The sequence below is a fragment of the Euphorbia lathyris genome, chromosome 5, assembly GCF_963576675.1.
Source record: "Euphorbia lathyris chromosome 5, ddEupLath1.1, whole genome shotgun sequence".
NCBI lineage: Eukaryota > Viridiplantae > Streptophyta > Magnoliopsida > Malpighiales > Euphorbiaceae > Euphorbia > Euphorbia lathyris.
In genome coordinates, this window is record NC_088914.1 from 94,151,835 (window position 1) to 94,169,876 (window position 18,042).

At 36.6% G+C, this 18,042-nt stretch overlaps 1 protein-coding gene across 4 annotated transcripts; it reads left to right on the forward strand.

The window, feature by feature from the left end:
* Positions 1-1,660: 1,660 nt before the first annotated feature.
* Positions 1,661-7,934, forward strand: LOC136231356 (protein DYAD). Of its 4 annotated transcripts, none has more exons than XM_066020710.1 (9): positions 1,661-1,819; positions 4,283-4,365; positions 4,999-5,383; positions 5,469-5,852; positions 5,924-5,981; positions 6,089-6,172; positions 6,574-6,926; positions 7,012-7,126; positions 7,564-7,934. In XM_066020710.1, exons 2-9 carry the CDS (start codon positions 4,344-4,346, stop codon positions 7,669-7,671), a joined length of 1,509 nt encoding a protein of 502 aa, XP_065876782.1. In that variant the 5' UTR covers positions 1,661-1,819; positions 4,283-4,343; the 3' UTR covers positions 7,672-7,934. The 4 variants fall into 4 exon arrangements, with proteins under 4 accessions (XP_065876782.1, XP_065876783.1, XP_065876784.1 ...); XM_066020711.1 differs by lacking the exon at positions 1,661-1,819 and adding an exon at positions 4,477-4,821; XM_066020712.1 differs by lacking the exon at positions 1,661-1,819 and adding an exon at positions 4,483-4,821.
* The last annotated feature ends 10,108 nt before the right edge of the window (positions 7,935-18,042 follow it).

Genomic DNA, 18,042 nt, shown 5'->3' on the forward strand with positions numbered 1-18,042 from the left:
ATGGAACATGCCTAGCCCAGGCTTTATCAAATGCAACATCGACGGGGCCATTTTCAATGATTTAAACAGCAGTGGTATGGGAGCAGTTATTAGGGACGAAAGGGGAGCATTTCTCTTTTGTAGTAGCAGTCTTATTCCAAGCGTTAAGGAGCCACGCGTTATTGAAGCTCTTGCAATTCGCACGAGTTTGTTGTGGATTGCTAACTTGGGTTATTCTGCTGTTATTTTTGAATCTGATGCCAAGGTTGTGGTAGATGCTATTCACTCTGAAAAGTAGGACATTTCTGAATTTGGTATGATTGTGGAGGATTGTCGTATCCTGCTAAGATCCACCCCATCTTTTAAATTAGCTTTTATTTCTCGCTTAGCGAACAGTGCGGCTCATTTGGTAGCTAGGCTTGCCTGTTCCAATGCTAGCGATTTCGTTTCAGCTATTGTGCCAGACTGGCTTGTGAACACTATTTATATGGATGCAAATCCATCATCTATTTAAGTTTCACTTTCAGGTTCAAAAAAAAAAATAGTTAACATGAGGTATTTAAATAAATATTAAATTTATAAATGTATATATAGATAACAGGTATTTATATAGCCCAAGCCCGCCCATTTTCTAGGCGGGCTTATTCGGACTTGGACCGGACCGGACCTGACACTAATTTTATGTGTCCAGGCCCGACTAAATGGGTCTGGGCTCGGACCGGACGGGCGGGCTCATCGGCCCATGGCGAGGTCTAAATATGGGTATGGATAAAATAATATATTTTACTATTTTAACATTATTTAAACTATATAATATTAATTTGAGGGATAAGATGAACCTTTCCCTCCTATTAAAATGACAGGATCTTATCACACCTCCTTATACCATCCCCTCTCGGGCCGTTTGGTATTCTATTAGGATAGAGATAAGGATAAAGGTTGAGATGGGGACAATGATAAATGCTTGAGATAAGGATAAAAATATAATTCGAGAATTATTATTCAATGTTTGGGATGTGGGATAGGGATAGGGATAAAATAATACATTTTACTATTTTAACCTTATTTAAACTACATAATATTAATTTGAAGGATAAAATTAACTTTTCCATCCTATTAAAATCGCAGGAGCTTATCCCACCTCCTTATACCACCCCTCTTCTGGGTATAGGATTCGAGGGATAAGAGACTTATCCCTCATCTGTCTCACTCTTGTATCTCACAAACAAACACGAGATAACTTATCTCATGTTTTTTATCCCCATCCCACCTCCTATATCCCTTCTAACAAACACCCCGTCTGAGTATAAGATTTGAGGGATAAGAGGCTTATTCCTCATCTGTCTCACTCTTCTATCTTTCAAACAAATACGATAACTCATATGGTGTTTTTTTATCCCTATCCCACCTCTTATATCACTTCTAACAAACACCTAGTAAATGAAATTATTTTTTAACCATGTTTGAGAATAACTCATTTAAATTACCTTTTAGGTTTAACCCCTTAATCTCTCTCCTCTTTTTTTTTTGATAACTAATCTCTCTCCTTATTTATGTAGAAAAAAACAAATAAAATCTAAAAAATCATAAATAATTAGTAGCATTCTAAATATTTTATTAAAAAAAGGGTTTTAGGGGTTGGCGGTTAGGGTTTTAGTCCGGAGTACTTTTCTTATTAATTTAATTTTATTAATTCCCTCTCTCTTTTATGTATGTTTTTTGTTTTCTCTGTGCACAGCAAAGGGGAACATCGAATTTTTGGCTACTGTGTCGCCCACTTGCCCTTCTCTTCTCCAGATTCTCATAACCCCTCCATTAGGGTCCCAACAAGCTCACAAAGGTACTCTTTTTGTTCTTTACTGTTTTATCTATGGCCGAACTCTTGTCCGATTCTCTTTTCTTAGCTCACTCACATTTGAATGTTTGATTTCCTTTTTCCTATGGCTTTTTTGTTTACAGGAACCCACTCTTCCTCTCTTTCTTTGTTGGTCTGCATTTTGTTTTTGATTTTGTTTTAGTAGGGTTTCGTTGTTTTCGCTGTTTGATTGTGATTTATGCTGCTAAGATATTAGTCTGTTGTAGCTTTTACTCGGTAATCACCATTCCCGTTGCTTGTTTACTCAGCGTGAAAAAGGGGAGTAAAAGGGGAAATTGGTGGATTGTTGTAATCCTTGTCATATAGATAATGTAGTTCCAGATTGGAAGAGATATTTGTGCAAAAAACTTGTGAGTGACTTTGCTATTGATGTATCCCAATTTTATGTACTTGGTCTGCATTTTGTTTTTGATTTTATTTTAGTAGGGTTTCGTTGTTTTCGCTGTTTGGTTGTGATTTATGCTACTAAGATATTAGTCTGTTGTATCGTTTACTTGGTAATCATATCATTGTTGCTCGTTTCCTCACCTTGGAAAAGGGGAATTTGGTGGATTACTCCAATCCTCCTCGTCATGTAGATAAATTAATGTAGTTCCAAATTGGAAGAGATTATGCAAAATTTGTGAAAAATAATCGTGGCTTTCCTATGGATGTATACCAATTTTATGTGTAAAAAGCCTGATGTGTCTTTTGAGAACTGTCCATAGGAGTCTATGTTGCATGGAAACTCTTCTTGAGTAGCGTTTTCACGTTTCGTGTCCGTTTCCGTTTCTATCACGGTTTCCTAGCTATATTTTTGTAGAAATAACGTTCCCGGTGTCCGTTTCCATTTCAGTGTCCGATTCCGTTTCCGTGCAACATAGATAGGAGTTTGTGTTAGAGCACGAGCCACCGGTTACTGGATGCTTTGCTCATGTTGAAATCTTGATGATGGATGACATCTTGAGATATTGATTTTGTTGATCCTTTACTTGATGTTTTTGGTAGTTGCACGTGTTTTGAACTGCAAAGACAGATAATGTTAGAAGAATGTCATGATAGGCTGATTTTTTTCGCTTATTTTGTTTCTGGGTGTAAAACGTGGAGGTTTTCTTTTATGAATATTGAATTGCAAGTAATGACTATGTTTTTGCTTAGTTAACTTAAGTAAAGTTCTCGATGGAATCTTTATGTTTTCATTTGTTGACTGTTGTATGCAACTCTTGGAGAGTTAATGGAGACTTACATAGTTCTAACATGGAGGCTCACACAACTGTTTCAGCCTTGTTTCCAAAATTGCTGTAAAAGTTGCGGAGTTGAAAACGCTGGTTAAATTTTCTTACTGGTGATGAAAGGAAGCAATATTTCAATGGCTGTCAATATTTGTAGTGCTATTCTTTAGCAACTAAATAGATGTGGACACATTAAGAATAGGAAGATGAAAACATTGCAGGAAATAGAAACAAACTGAACAAGAACATTCAAGGATGTTAATTGGTTGAGTGATTATTGTAGTGATGGGCAGTGATAGAAGATATATCATGGGTAGCCTAGTGATTTTCAGTGGTCCGGAGATTTGAGATTGACACAGTCAGATGATTTTTGCCCGAGTCAACAGTCATAATGCCATGAGGGGGGCATAAACTGGTACACGTTAATGGTGAAGGTGATGTTGGATTCAACGAAGATGTTGCTTTTGCATCACAACCATGGATTGGAGAGAAATAAGTGGAGAGTTAATGGTGATTGCTTTTGGTCCATGTCTAGAAGTTCTACTACTTAGGCCCTGATCTATCCGTGAACGCAATTTTATATTCTACCAAAAGATAAGAATCCTGATTTTAAATGTCTAAGACCAGAATTTGCTTCACCTATTCCATTTAGATGCAAAACAGCCCTGTTTTTGCTTATTATCTTAAAAAGGCTACATAGTATGCAAAATAGCATAGAGTAGGAATTTGGTACTTGTTAGCTCTGAAATGACTTTGCTTCACTTTATCCGTGGAATTTTTGTTCCGCAATTCTGCTATTTGTATTGTAACTATTCTACTTACAAAAATAAAATGATTATGGAATATCATTCTATGGGATAACGATTCCACATTTCACAATTCAGAATGAACATTCTATCTCCATAGTATTCCATGTTTTTCCATGAATCAAACAAAGCCTTAATATATCATCAAACAAGAATCTCCTAACGAAGACACCATTGGGAATGGATGGTGTTCCTTGTATACGAACAGAATAAGTTTGAGCTTTTCCAACAAACACTCTAGTTACATATTTGAGAATAAAGTTAAATTATGAAACTTTTGATATTAATTTCTAGTTTTCTGCATTTCTGTAATGGGTTATATGTAATTTATTAAATATGTTAATACGAGAGCAGAAAAGAGCACAGTTGGAAGTATCTAAATAAAAATTTGTGTGGCTTTTCTTGGTTAGTTTGAAGGGACATTCTTATCATTGAAGCGCACTGTTGGACTATGGGATTGCCTCCTTGTTGATGTCGGGTTCATATAATAAAGGTAACTTCTTCAAGTTGGATTCTCAATTGTAAAATAAGGCACTAGAATATTAGTTTAATTTGCTATGAAATGAGGGAATACAATGCTAATATATGGAAAAATTTATTGTAGAAGCAGTTCGTGATATGTTGGATGTTGATTGGGTTTTTTCAGCTTTTAACAGTTTTCAAATCATATAAGTATGGGTCACAACTGACATTTTATATCTGGAGCTATGGTGACAACTGACAAGTAAATGATGCATTGACGTTTTTAAGTGTTGTTTAACTAGTGGTAGCAAAATCTCAGTGGTTTTGAATTGCAGCGAGATGAACTAAGTGTTCCGTTGGGACACAAATTTATAGCCATTTCAAGGAGTAAGCCTTTTGTTAGATATTGGAATATGTTTTACTCATTAGACCTCTTGATTCCAAAGAAACAGTGAAGAAGAAATAAGGGAATTCGAAGACATTTGTGGTAAATTATTTTGATACATTCTTTAGTATTCCTAGTTGTTACTGGAAATCTCTTGTATATTGGATCGTTATTTAACTGAACAAATACAGCCTCCGTCTTCACTTAATAATTTATGTTTGTTTTTGTTGGTATGTGGGATTGGTTTCTGTATTTAAGTTCTTCTTATATGTGGTTCAGTATATGGAAGTAGTGAGAGACAAGAAGACACCATCAAGAAAGGGCTGTGTTTGCTGGAGCTAAGACGTGCTGGGATGGTTCAGTGGCGTGAATTCGGACAAGTTTCATCAGTTGACCAGCATGAAGACCCTACACTTTCATCATTTATTATAAAAGAAGAGCAGAATGATGAAGATGTCGTGGCTGCTTCTTGTGTGTCGCCTCCTCTTCAGAAAAAGAGGCGTCTTAACCTCTGCCAACTTAAAGAAGCTAGAGCTGCAAGACGTCTCAAGCAAAAACAAACCACTGTTCATAAGCAAATTAAGCATGAGAATTCCATTGTTGGCGAAAATGAGATTTCACTGTCCAGCAAAAAGGGTTTTACAGAGAGATGGTCAACAGAGAGGTAAATCTAAATGATTTTTCTTGTTGGAACTCTTGTTCAGTTATTGATAGTAAGTTAACACTTTATGGGACGAGTTCTTTTAAAGGTATAAGCTGGCGGAGAAACGTATGTTGGATGTCATGAAGGCTGAAGGGGCTTTATTTGAGAATCCCATTCCCCGATCAGTACTAAGGATGGCAGCTCGTAAATACATTCCTGACACTGGACTTTTGGATCACCTACTGAAGCACATCGATGGTAAAGTGGCACCAGGTGGCACTGAGAGGTTTCGCAGGTGTTACAACACTGAAGGTATGATGGAGTACTGGTTGGAGAATGCTGACCTGGTTAAAGTTAAGCAGGAGAATGGGGTGCCGAATTCCAATTGGGTTCCTCAATCTTGTTGGATTCCTGGTAGTGCCACCGTTCAACAGTCTGTTTCTACCGGAGAACTGGCATTGCTGAAAGAGGAAATAGCAAAATTAAAGAGGTAAGTAATCAGAGTACTTGTGTTGTTGAACAGATTTTTACTCCTTGAATAATATAAGTATGCCTTTTTAGGGATATGGAAGAGCTGTCAACGAAGAACAAAGATCAAAATCAAGTTAGTCCTGTTGAGGTGATTGGTGAACTATGTTTGTTTGTAAATAATTCATATATGATAACTAAGATCGCTCGTTCGCACATTGAAACCTAGCAAGGAGATGATTTTTTTTCTTTTCACAGGAGATGCTCAAGGAATTGGTTACATGGAGAATTGGGACTGATCAACGCCTGATTCAGATTTCAAGTTCTTTGAGCGGAATACAGGTATCAAAGTAATACTTTATGCCTGAGAGCTATAACTAGCTGTTTGCATGTTTAGCTCAATGCCTGCCCCTATGTTAATGGAAATGGATATGGAAACAGAAACTGAGAACGATATTTGTAATTACTATAGGAAACAGAAACATTGGAAAACGTGTAAATAATAAAAATATATGGATGTGTAAATTTTTAAAATTATATGATTAGCATTGATCCACTTCTGAAAACACATTGCATCCCAGGAAACGAGTTTCCAATTTTTTTAAGTTACGGAAACGTGACTCGAAACGTAGTTTCTGAGAGTTTTGCTTCCGAAACGGATACAGAAATGTGAACCTCATTAAAATCAAAGTTTCTGTACAACATAACCCTGCCCCACCTGGTCTGACATTCTTTCTGAACAGAACATCTACCAGGACTTGAACGTGTGGAAATCGAAGATTGAACAAAAGCTGATGGAAATTTCAAATTCATCGAACAGCGCTCCAGCTCCAAAACAATGCAGCAGCACCCTTACTCCAGTTTCTGAAAGATGGGAGGACTGGTTGGCGAGCACCAACTTGGATAATATTCGGGGGGAGGATTTAGCCCCATGGATTGGTAGCACTGATATAGTTAATGTTGGGCAAGATGCTCTATTGCAGGAATGTTCAGCTCCTCAGCCGTGGTTGAAACCTCCTTCTGAAAGTCTCTTTCAGGAGCCCAATTGTGCTAGAGATCTGGAGCTGCTGAAGGAAGAAATGGCGCAAGTTAAAAGGTAATCGAACTTTCTACCGTTTTCTCAGCCAAAGTCGTGTTTCAAAAGATCTAATCTTACTTACTCTCGTATTCTATATCAAAAGAGATGTGCACTACTTGCTACCCACGAGAGCCGAAGATGCTCAAGCTAGTGTCACCCCTGATTCATCTTCGCCTGCTATGAAGTTTGATATAGAGAATCCATTCCTTCTTTTTCAGGTAATGTTTAAGATTTTTCTTGCTCCTATATAACTCTCATATAGATGAATATGAACCCATCTTCTTTTTTCTCCATAATCAGTCCTTTCATTTAGGATCAACATTTTCTCGAGTCTTTCTTGAATGAATTTTTTTCTAAGGAAAAATAGAACATTTTGCAGAAGTTTTTGCTAATGATTTTCAGACCATTCTATGGTTGTTCAAGGATCCTTTCATGCATTATGTTAGATATCAAGGAAAATCAATTCTGGCTTTAAAAGATAAGCCATTTCTGCTATTTTGTTAAGCTTATTTTTTTAATAAATGATTCGCTAAGAGATCTTGGATCGAATTGGTATATCGAGAACTGATTGTATGATTCATGATTGATGATTCAATTAGAAAAGATATATATAGCTCAAAAGCCGTGTTTTCAAATTAAGCAATTGTTTTGACAGGAAACATTCAAGGAGTTGATGAAATGGAAGGCGAAGATGGAGGAACAGATGTTAGAGATATGGAATGCGGTTAGTAATTTACAGGCCTCAAAGCAATATACCGCCTGAATGAATCCCCCACGGAATAGATACAATAGGAAGTTAAGTTAAGTTACTTATCGATTAGTCCGTAGAAAAGCTAATGTTACCTACAGTAGAAGTAGATATTGTACAGGTTCTTACAGGGGTGAAAGTTGTGCTCCTGTTTTACCCTTAAAATTATGAGATTGATTAGAGAAGAGAAAGACAGATTGACCCTTTTGCCATGTGAGTAAAAACTTAACCCAAACCTTAACTTGCATAGAATATGAGCTAATGATGATGTTGATGAAGCTGTTTTGTCCTCCTTATTGAGTGGAAATATCATTCACAATTTCACACACTAAAGTAATGAACTTTAGAGAAGTTCATTGATTGGTTACTTGAGATTTTGTAATATATACACTTATTTACTTAAGCTATAGTGATGATGGAGTTATCATGACTTGTAGTGGATGCAATTGGTGTCTCTCTTTGGTTTTCTTCGCGTTACCATTTCTGATGCGACAACAAAGTCTATCCTTCATTTTAGTCTATCCTTCGTTTTTATGGGTTTAATTAGGGTTGTAATCGAGCTGAGCTTTGGTTTGTTCATGTTCGGCTCGTTAGAAAATTGATGAGTTCGAGTTCAACATCTTGATCGTGAGCTGCTTGCTAGTTTGTTCACAAGCTTTGATCATGAGCAACTTGTTAATTTTGTTCATGAATTTCTCTTACCAACATTTCATTAATTATGTTAATTTGAAATTGGGATAAGGATCAAATTGTAATTTATAAACAAATTATATCCTTCATTTTTATGGGTTTAATTAGGGATGTAATCGAGCTGAATTTTGGTTTGTTCATGCTCGGCTCATTAGAAAATTGATGAGCTCGAGCTTGTTCTTAACATCTTGTTCATGAGTAGGGTTGTAAATAAGTTGAACTGCTCATGAGCGGCTTGGTGTTCGGCTCAATAAAAGCCCTATAGTATTCAACTTGATTTCTAAACGAGTCGAGCTTGAGCACGACAAAGCTTGGTCGGAAGCTCACGAGCAGACTCGATTATAGGTTGATGAACAAGCTTGAGAAGTTGAGCTATTGAGTGGAAATATCATTCACAATTTGCAATGAACTTTAGAGAAGTTCATTGATTGATTACTTGAGATTTTGTAATATATACACATATTTACTTAAGCTATAGTGATGATGGAGTTATCATATGACTTGTGGTGGATACAATTGTTGTCTCTCTTTAGTTTTCTTCGTGTTACCGATTTCTGATACGTCAATACGATTTGCAATTTATAATGTTAGATATGAAGTAGACCTTTAACTATTTAGCTCAATTGGTTCCATGACATGGTATCAGAGCCATATTGATCAAGTGGTTTAGGGTTTGATTCATGCCAGTTCCATTGATTTAATTGCATTACATGGTAATATGAGCCTATGTTGTGCGCACTTCAAGCCCAATGGGCATTCGTTTGTGGGGTGTGTCGGATAATAATATGAAGTGTGTTGAGCTTTGGTTTGTTCATGCTCGGCTTGATAGAAAAGTGACAAGCTTGAGCTTGATCTCAACATCTTGTTCGTGAGTAGGGTTGTAAATGAGTTGAATCGCTTATGAGTGGCTTGGTATTCGGTTCGATAAAAGTTCGATAGTGTTTGGCTTGATTTATAAGCGAGTCGAGTTTGAGTACGATAAAGCTCAGCTTAGAAACTCGCGACAGGCTCGATTATAGGTTTATGAACAAGCTCGAGAAGTTGAGCTAAGCTATAGTGATGATGGAGTTATCACATGACTTGTGATGGACACAATCGTTGTCATTATTTGGTTTTCTTCCTTTGCGAGTAGTCTTGTAGGTAGCGTTATCAGTTTCTGATACGACAATACGATTTACAATTTATAAAAGAACTCCATCCTTCATTTATATGGGTTTGATTAGGGTTATAATCGAGTCGAGTTTTGGTTAGTTCATGCTCTTCAGAAAATTGACGAGATCGAACTCGAGTTCAACATCTTATTTGTGAGATGCTTTGCGAGCTTGTTCACATGTTTTGTTCGTGAGTAGTTTGTTAATTATGTTCATGAACTTCAGTCACAAACAGATCATTAATTATGTTAATCTGAAATTAGGATAAAGATCAAATTGAATTCTGACGTTTTTGAAGAAGTGTAGATTTTAACCTCAATGTATGAAAGGATACAAATAATATAAGTTTAACCTTAGCGTTTCAAGTAAGGTCAATTTTAGTTCTATATTATTAAAAAATTGAAAAAACGGTTTGACGGTTATTTAATTGTTTCATTATACCAAGTAATGAACTTTAAAGGAGTTCATTGATTGATTACTATATTTTAATATATATATAGTGATGATGGAGTTATCATATGACTTGTGGATACAATTGTTGTCTCTCTTTGGTTTTCTTCCCTTTATTGATTTTCGATGCGACAATTCGGTTTACAATTTATAAACAAAGTCTATCCTTTGTTTTTATGGGTTTAATTAGGGCTGTAATCGAGCCGAGCTTTAGTTTGTTCATGTTCGGCTCGTTAGAAAATTGATGAGCTTGAGTTTGAGTTCAACATCTTGTTTGTGAGCTGCTTTTGAGCTTGTTCACGAGTTTTGCTCGCTAGTAGTTCGTTAATTTTGTTCATAAATTTCGGTCTCGAATGGTTCATTAATTATGTTCGTTTGAAATTGGGATATTGATCAAATTTAATCTTGACGTTTTTGAAGATTTTTCCCCAATATATGAAATGATACAAATCATATAAATTTAATCTAACGTTTTCAAGCAAGATTAATTTTTTTTTTGGTAGGGAAAAGAAAGTAAAGACAAAACAAACACCACAACAAATTAACTCGGGATTAGCCTAGAAAAGCTAACCCCCATAATATCTTCAGAAAACAAAGATAACAGGAAATCAGGAGGAGAAGAGAAAATAGAGACGCCCAAAGCCCTCTCATGGCCCTCAGCAGCAAGCTGATCTGTCATCCGATTCTGCTCCCTGAAAACATGGCAAAAGTTGATAGAATCGAAAGAGGAGCAAATCCTTCTATGCTTTAACTAAATTCTGGCTCCCTAAACACAGAACCCTTTTATCAGAAATCATCTTGACTGCTTCGAGATTGTCTGACTCCACTAGCAGCTTCCTAATCCCCAGATCCTCTGCCACCCTAAGCCCAGAAAAGATATCCCATAGCTTAGCAATAAAAGAGGAGCCCAAACCCAGATTCTGAGCAAAACCTGACAACCAAGCACCTCCTGCATCTCTTAATACACCGTTGGTAGCAATTATTCCGTCCTTTTTACGCGACCCATCGGTGTTCAAGATTAATTTTAGCGGTATGTTATACAAAATTTGAAAATTTTGGTTTTAGTTGATTATTTAGGTTTTTGTAATATATACACATATTTACTTAAGCTATAGTGATGATGGAGTTATCATATGACTTGTGCTGGATACAATTGCTGTCTCTCTTTGGTTTTCCTCATACGATAATACAATTTATAATTTATAAAAAAAATTCTACCATTTGTTTGAATGAATTTTGTTAACATATAAGTTGTTAGTTAGTGCTAGAAGTCTTGTTTGGTTCCTTTTCCTATTTAGTCTCTTGTATAGCTATCCTACCATATATAGGAATCTGTTCTGTATAGCACTTCTACTTCACATAGGATTATGTAATGTGTATAAATATTCTTCAAAGGTTAATAGAACATTCATTCCGCCTAATTATTTTCTACTTGGTATCAGAGCAAGGTTCAACCTAGCCGCACTGTTCTTTTTTTTTTTTTTCAAAACCCTAACCGCATAACCTACTCTACTCTGGCATAACCTAGCCGCATATCAGAGAAAGGTTTAACCTAGCCGCATAACCCTATTCCTTTTTCTTTTCAAAACCCTAGCCTCATAACCTACTCTACTCTGGCATAACCTAGCCGCATATCAGAGAAAGGTTTAACCTAATTATTTTCCTCTTTCCTTTTCAAAACCCTAGCCGCACCATCCAATATGCCTCCTAAAACTGATAGTGAAAATTCTACCAGGAAGAAATTCTCCTCTGTCACCATTCAAGATATTCCTTCATCCATTCATGTAAAATTGGATGGCTCTAATTATCGGGTTTGGTCAAAAATTTTGGAGATGCACATCGCTGGAAGAAAAAAAATGGGATACATCAATGGGAAAATCATTGTACCAGCCACCGATAGTGTTGAACATGATGAATGGGAGGCTGAAAACGCATTAGTTAAGTCGTGGCTCATTAATTCAATGAGCAACAATCTGATGTCACACTTTGTCCAGTTTGGGACAGCCAAGGAAGTGTGGGATGCAATCAAAAGGAGCTATTTGGATGTGTCTGATTCTTCTCAAACCTATGAACTGATGAGGAAATCCTTTCAATTGAACCAAAATGGCAAATCTCTTACTGAATACTACAACGAACTGAACTCAATCTTCATGGAACTCGATTATCGAAGGCCAATTGAGATGACCTGCACTGCTGATATCGAAAAACAAAGGAAGCGTATTGCTGAAGATAGAGTCTACATCTTCCTTGCAGGACTAGATCACAACCTAGACCAAGTCAGTAGCAGAATATTGGCTACTTCTCCTTTGCCGAGTGTTGAAGAAGCTTATTCTATGGTTCGTCGTGAAGTACAACGATAGCTTACTATGGGGGCACAAATCCATTTTGAAGGTTCTGCTTTAGCTGCTCATAAATATACACCTAAACCAGAATCCTTAAATGCTTAAGAATGTTTTTGCACTTATTGTCACAAGAGCAACCATACTGAAGACATTTGTTGGAAGAAGCATGGTTATCCAGAATGGTACAAACTCAAACAAGTTGAGAGAAAGAACAGGAAGACTGCACAGAATGTCGTTGTTGAGCGATTTCCGCAAGTGCACGGTATACGCTTGTAGTAATAAAAGATATCGATCCCACAGGGAACGTTTTTCAACAAAAACTTATTTTGAATCGGTTAAATTTACTTTAAAGGTTTATAATATGGAAAATCATTTAATCGGTTTTGGTTTTGAAATTGCTAGAATGAGAATTAGATTAGAATATGAAGATGTTAGAAAATATTCTGATTTAAAAATGAATTTGCAAAACAGGAACGTTTTAGTACTTTAGAAAAGTAAACAAGTATATTTGTTTGCATTAAGCAAAGAAAACAACTTTAAACTTTGTACGAATTATAAAAATGAAATAAATGACGGAACCTCTAATTAATTGGCTTTGAACGCGACAAAACCCTTTCGGGATAGTTGCCCTTAATCAAATTAAAACTCTTTCGAGATAATAATTTGCCTAAGTGTTCAACAAAGTTTCATTGTAAAGATTTTGGATTAAATACGTTTTAATGAAAACACCAGCAGTCACTTTAGTGGATTGGTTACCATAAGTGCTGCATAAAAATCTATCGAATAAAACAGACTTTATTAGATGAAATATAAATTGATACAAGTTTACAGAGAACATGGAGAATTGAATTCTTCGACGGCGTGCAAGTGAACGGGTTGTCAATCCTTTCCTTGGGTTTCGTTAGAGTTTGTCAGGCTCAGGGGCGAATCCTCTACTCAATCTTCTCGTTGAATCTTCGTAATAGAGACTGGGTCGGTCTACTACCAAAATGAAAACTAAACTGGAACAATGTCTAAACGCTACTGAGTTTGTTATTATTTAGTAAACAATGTGTGTACATCATATTGCTTTTGAACAGAATCTAAATCTAACTTCTGAATCACTTGACTCGGAATTTCTGCATAAATTCTACACTAATCTCTTTCTTCTACATATATAACATTATTTTTCAACTCTCCATCAACTCTTTATTTATAGATGTTGAAGAGTCTTGATTGAAGTGTCGTGTCCGTTGTGAAGGATCGTGTCCGCTGCGAAAGGACGTCTTTATCCATCCGAACGATCGCGTTTCGTCGAAAACAAAAGTGTGTAACTAGGCTTCTAAAATCTCCTGCTCGTACCGATAATATTAAATTCTCTACCGAGAATGGGGGAGCAACAATTTGTACTTCGGACGAAGGGAAGGAGGGCTGAGGGATGCGTGTCGCGACCGTGAATATTGGGGGCCACGGTCGCGGCACGGAGCATTTTTCACCTCTTCATCTCTCGTTCGTGTCCTCGACTTGGCGTTATTAATTTTCATCGTCTTCGACTCCTTTTGTAGGGCTTTTCTTCTATTTTTGAGCTCTTTTTACTCCTATTTGGATTTTACCAAATATTTATGTACCTTGCAAGAAAGAAACATATTTGGGAGTAAAAGTATTCTAAATAGGTATAAATAGCATAAATTCGTAGCAATATTGATGTAATTATTGATGATATTTTAGGTATATTTTTGGCTTAACAGTCGTTACAAGCAACTCGTTGCCTTCCGTTTTGCTGCCTTCCGCCTCTCATGTTTCTAGGATGTCACCTCAAGAAGGTAATTCTTGTATGTCTTGTGTTTTAGCCACCTCAAATGATTGGGTTATTGATTCAGGGGCGTCTGATCACATGACTAATAACTCTTGTATCCTTAGCTCTCTAACACCTCCACCTGTTAAGTCTGTCCAGGTTGCTAATGGAAGTGTGATGCCTATTACAAAGGCTAGGACAGTTTCTCTTTCTCCAAATCTTTCTATGTCAACCGTATTATTTGCTCCAGATCTCTCAAATAACCTTCTTTCTATTAGTAAGATTACAAAGACTCTTAATTGTTCTGTAATTTTTACCTATACGCATTGTGTATTTCAGGACAATCTTACGAAGATGACGATTGGCATTGGTAAGGAGAGAGGAGGAATCTACTACCTAGAGGGTAATAAAATGGAGATGTCTGCTGGTACTCATAGTCTTCATGTGGAAAGTGGGAATTCTGATAAAGAGAAAATTATACTCTGGCATTATCGTTTAGGCCATTCATCCTTTTCATATTTAGAACACTTGTTCCCTCATTTATTTAAGAATGTTTCAGTTGCAAGTTTGCGATGTGAACAATGCATTTATGCCAAAAATCATCGTGTTCCTTTCAAAGTCAACTCTAATAAAAGTACTGCTCCTTTTTCATATGTTCATACAAATGTTTGGGGGCCTTTGTCTACTACATCTGCTTTGGGTTACAAATATTTTGTCTCTTTTATTGATGATTGCGCTAGAGTAACTTGGGTATATTTGATGAAATCTAAGAATGATGTTATACATCTTATTCCTCAATTTTATAAAATGATTCTTACTCAATTTGGTGTCCAAATCAAAGTGTTTCATTCTGATAATGGTCGTGAGTTTGTGAATCAATCTCTTCTTGCTTTCATGACACAGCATGGCATACTTCACCAAACCACATGTCCTTACACACCACAATAGAATGGTATAGCAGAACGTAAGAATAGACATATTCTTGAAATAACAAGAGCCTTATGTTTCACTATGCATGTTCCAAAAACCTTTTGGGCTGATGCTGTTATGACTGCTGTTTTCCTTCTTAATCGCATGCCTTCTTGTCGTATTGACTTCCAAACTCCTTTGAGGATGCTCTCTAGATTTCACTCTATACCAGCTTGTTTAAATATTTGTCCTAAAATCTTTGGTTGTGTCTGTTATGTTCATGTTCACTCCACACATCGTGATAAACTTGATCCACGGGCACTCAAATGTGTTTTTTTAGGCTATTCCAACACTCAAAAGGGATATAAATGCTTTCATCCACCTATAAACAAATACTACGTTTCCATGGATGTAGAGTTTAGTGAAAAAGAGTCATACTTTTCTAGGGATGTGTCACTTATTCCTCTTCAGGGGGAGATTAATAGTAAGGAAGAGGAACAATTATGGTTAGCAGAAAAGAGGTTTTGGCAGTATGATGAACAAAATGGTGATGACAAGGTGACTGAATCTGAGGGAGAGAGATCAGCTAGGCTATTTCAACAAAAGTATTCTCGTAGAAATGGGACAAATCCTTCTCTCAATGATAATACCATGCCATTGGATGACTCTTCAAAGATTGACTCTGAGGTAAATCTCTAGTTCCCTGAAAACCAAAACTCTTGTTTGGATCAATCTGTTGTTCCGATTCCTTCTTCTAATAATGATCAGGTTAAAAGACATCCTACTCGTGAGCGAAAAGAACCAGATAGGTTTGGGTTCTTTAACTCTTCTAATATTGCCTATCCAATATCCAACTTTGTATTATATCATCGCCTATCTCAAGCAAATCTAACCTTTGCTCTCCAGTTATCTTTGGATTCAATACCTAAAAATTTTCAGGAAGCCTTAGCTGACCCAAAATGGAAGGCAGCGATGGAAGAAGAGATGACAGCTCTTCAGAAAAATGCTACTTGGGAGATGTCGAATCTGCCTGAAGAAAAACAGACTGTGGGATGTAAGTGGGTATTTACAGTGAAATACAGATCAGATGGAACAGTAGAAAGGTACAAGGTCAGGTTAGTTGCCAAAGGTTATACACAAACCTATGGAATCGATTACCAAGAGACTTTTTCTCCAGTGGCAAAAATGAATACTGTTCGAGTTGTACTATCACTTGCAGCCAATTTAGATTGGTCATTGAGGCAATTTGACGTAAAAAATGCCTTTCTCCATGGTGACTTAATTGAGGAAGTCTATATGGATCCTCCCCTAGGATTTGATTTAGAAGATGGCAAGGTGTGTAGGTTGAGGAAGGCATTGTATGGGTTGAAACAATCACCTAGAGCATGGTTTGGGAGATTAAGTTACGCCATGAAGAAGTATGGATTCAAACAAGCTCTTGACGATCATACTTTGTTTTTTAGAAGAGACCATGAGAATATTACCATACTTCTTGTCTATGTTGATGACATGATTGTTACAGGTAATAATGATAATGAAATCGAGAAGCTTCGGAATTACTTGGCTAAGGAGTTCGATATGAAGGATCTCGGAGCTCTAAAATACTTCTTAGGTATAGAAGTATCTCGGTCAAAGCAAGGAGTGTTCCTCTCTCAACGGAAGTATGTTCTGGATCTTTTGGCTGAAACCGGATATTCTGCATGCAAGCCAATAGATACTCCTATTGAAGTTAATCATGGGTTGTCCATCTATCCAAATCAAGTTCCAACCAACAAAGAAAGGTACCAGAGAATTATGGGAAAATTGATTTATTTGACTCACACTAGACCTGATTTGACATATGCAGTTGGCATTGTGAGTCAGTTTATGCATAATCTGAGCGAGTGTCACATGAATGCAGTAAATCGGATTTTGGCCTATCTCAAGTCTTCTCCAGGAAAAGGTGTCATGTTCACTAAGAATGATCATCTAGATATTGTGGCATATACAGATTCTGATTTTGCCGGAGACAAAACAGACATAAAATCTACTTCAGGCTACTTATCATTTGTGGGAGGAAACTTGGTAACTTGGAGAAGCAAGAAACAAAATGTTGTAGCATTATCAAGTGCTGAAGCAGAGTATCGTGCAATGCATCATGGAGCAAACGAACTCACTTGGTTGAAGATTCTCTTACAAGAACTTGGGTATGGACCAAAAAAACCTATGGTTTTGTTCTGCGACAATATGGCAGCCATTGAGATTGCAAACAATCCAATTCAACATGACAGAACTAAACATGTAGAACTTGACAGGAACTATATTAAAGATAATTTGGATTCTGGTGAGATTGAAATTCCACACAGGAAAAGTTCAGACCAGCTAGCAGATATAATGACTCACGCCGTCTCAAATGGTCAGTTCTATGAAACATTATCCAAGTTGGGCATGTGTAATATCTATGCACCAACTTGAGGGGGAGTGTTGACATATAAGTTGTTAGTGCTAGAAGTCTTGCTTGGTTCCTTTTCCTATTTAGTCTCTTGTATAGCTATCCTACCACATTAGGGTTGTACTCGAGTCGAGTTTTAGTTTGTTTATGTTCAGCTTGTTAGAAAATTGACGATCTCAATCTCAACATCTTGTTTGTGAGTAGGGTTGTAAATGAGCGAGCAGTTTGATGTTTGGTTCGATAAAAACTCGATTTATAAAGAAGATGAATTATAATGTTTATGAATATGCTTAGTGTTCGGAAGATCGCGAGCAAGTTTGAGTATAGGTTTATGAACAATCTCGATTATAATGTTTATGAATACGTTTGTGAGTAAGCTTAGTTCGATTATTTTTTTAATAATAACAGTTATAGAAAGGGAGAAATGTAAAATAGCATAGTTTTGTAGATTTCAAAATTATGTGGTTTTGTGTTAAAAAAAATTCAAATCAATATAATTAATGATTTGTTCGTGAGTGAAGTTCAGGAAATGAATTAACAAGTTTGTTAACTTGAGGAAAAATCCTTGATCGGAGCACTTCCCTGTGAGGTACCGTTGGGATCGGCCGGGGACACTCCGATGCCAAAGTCAGTAAGATG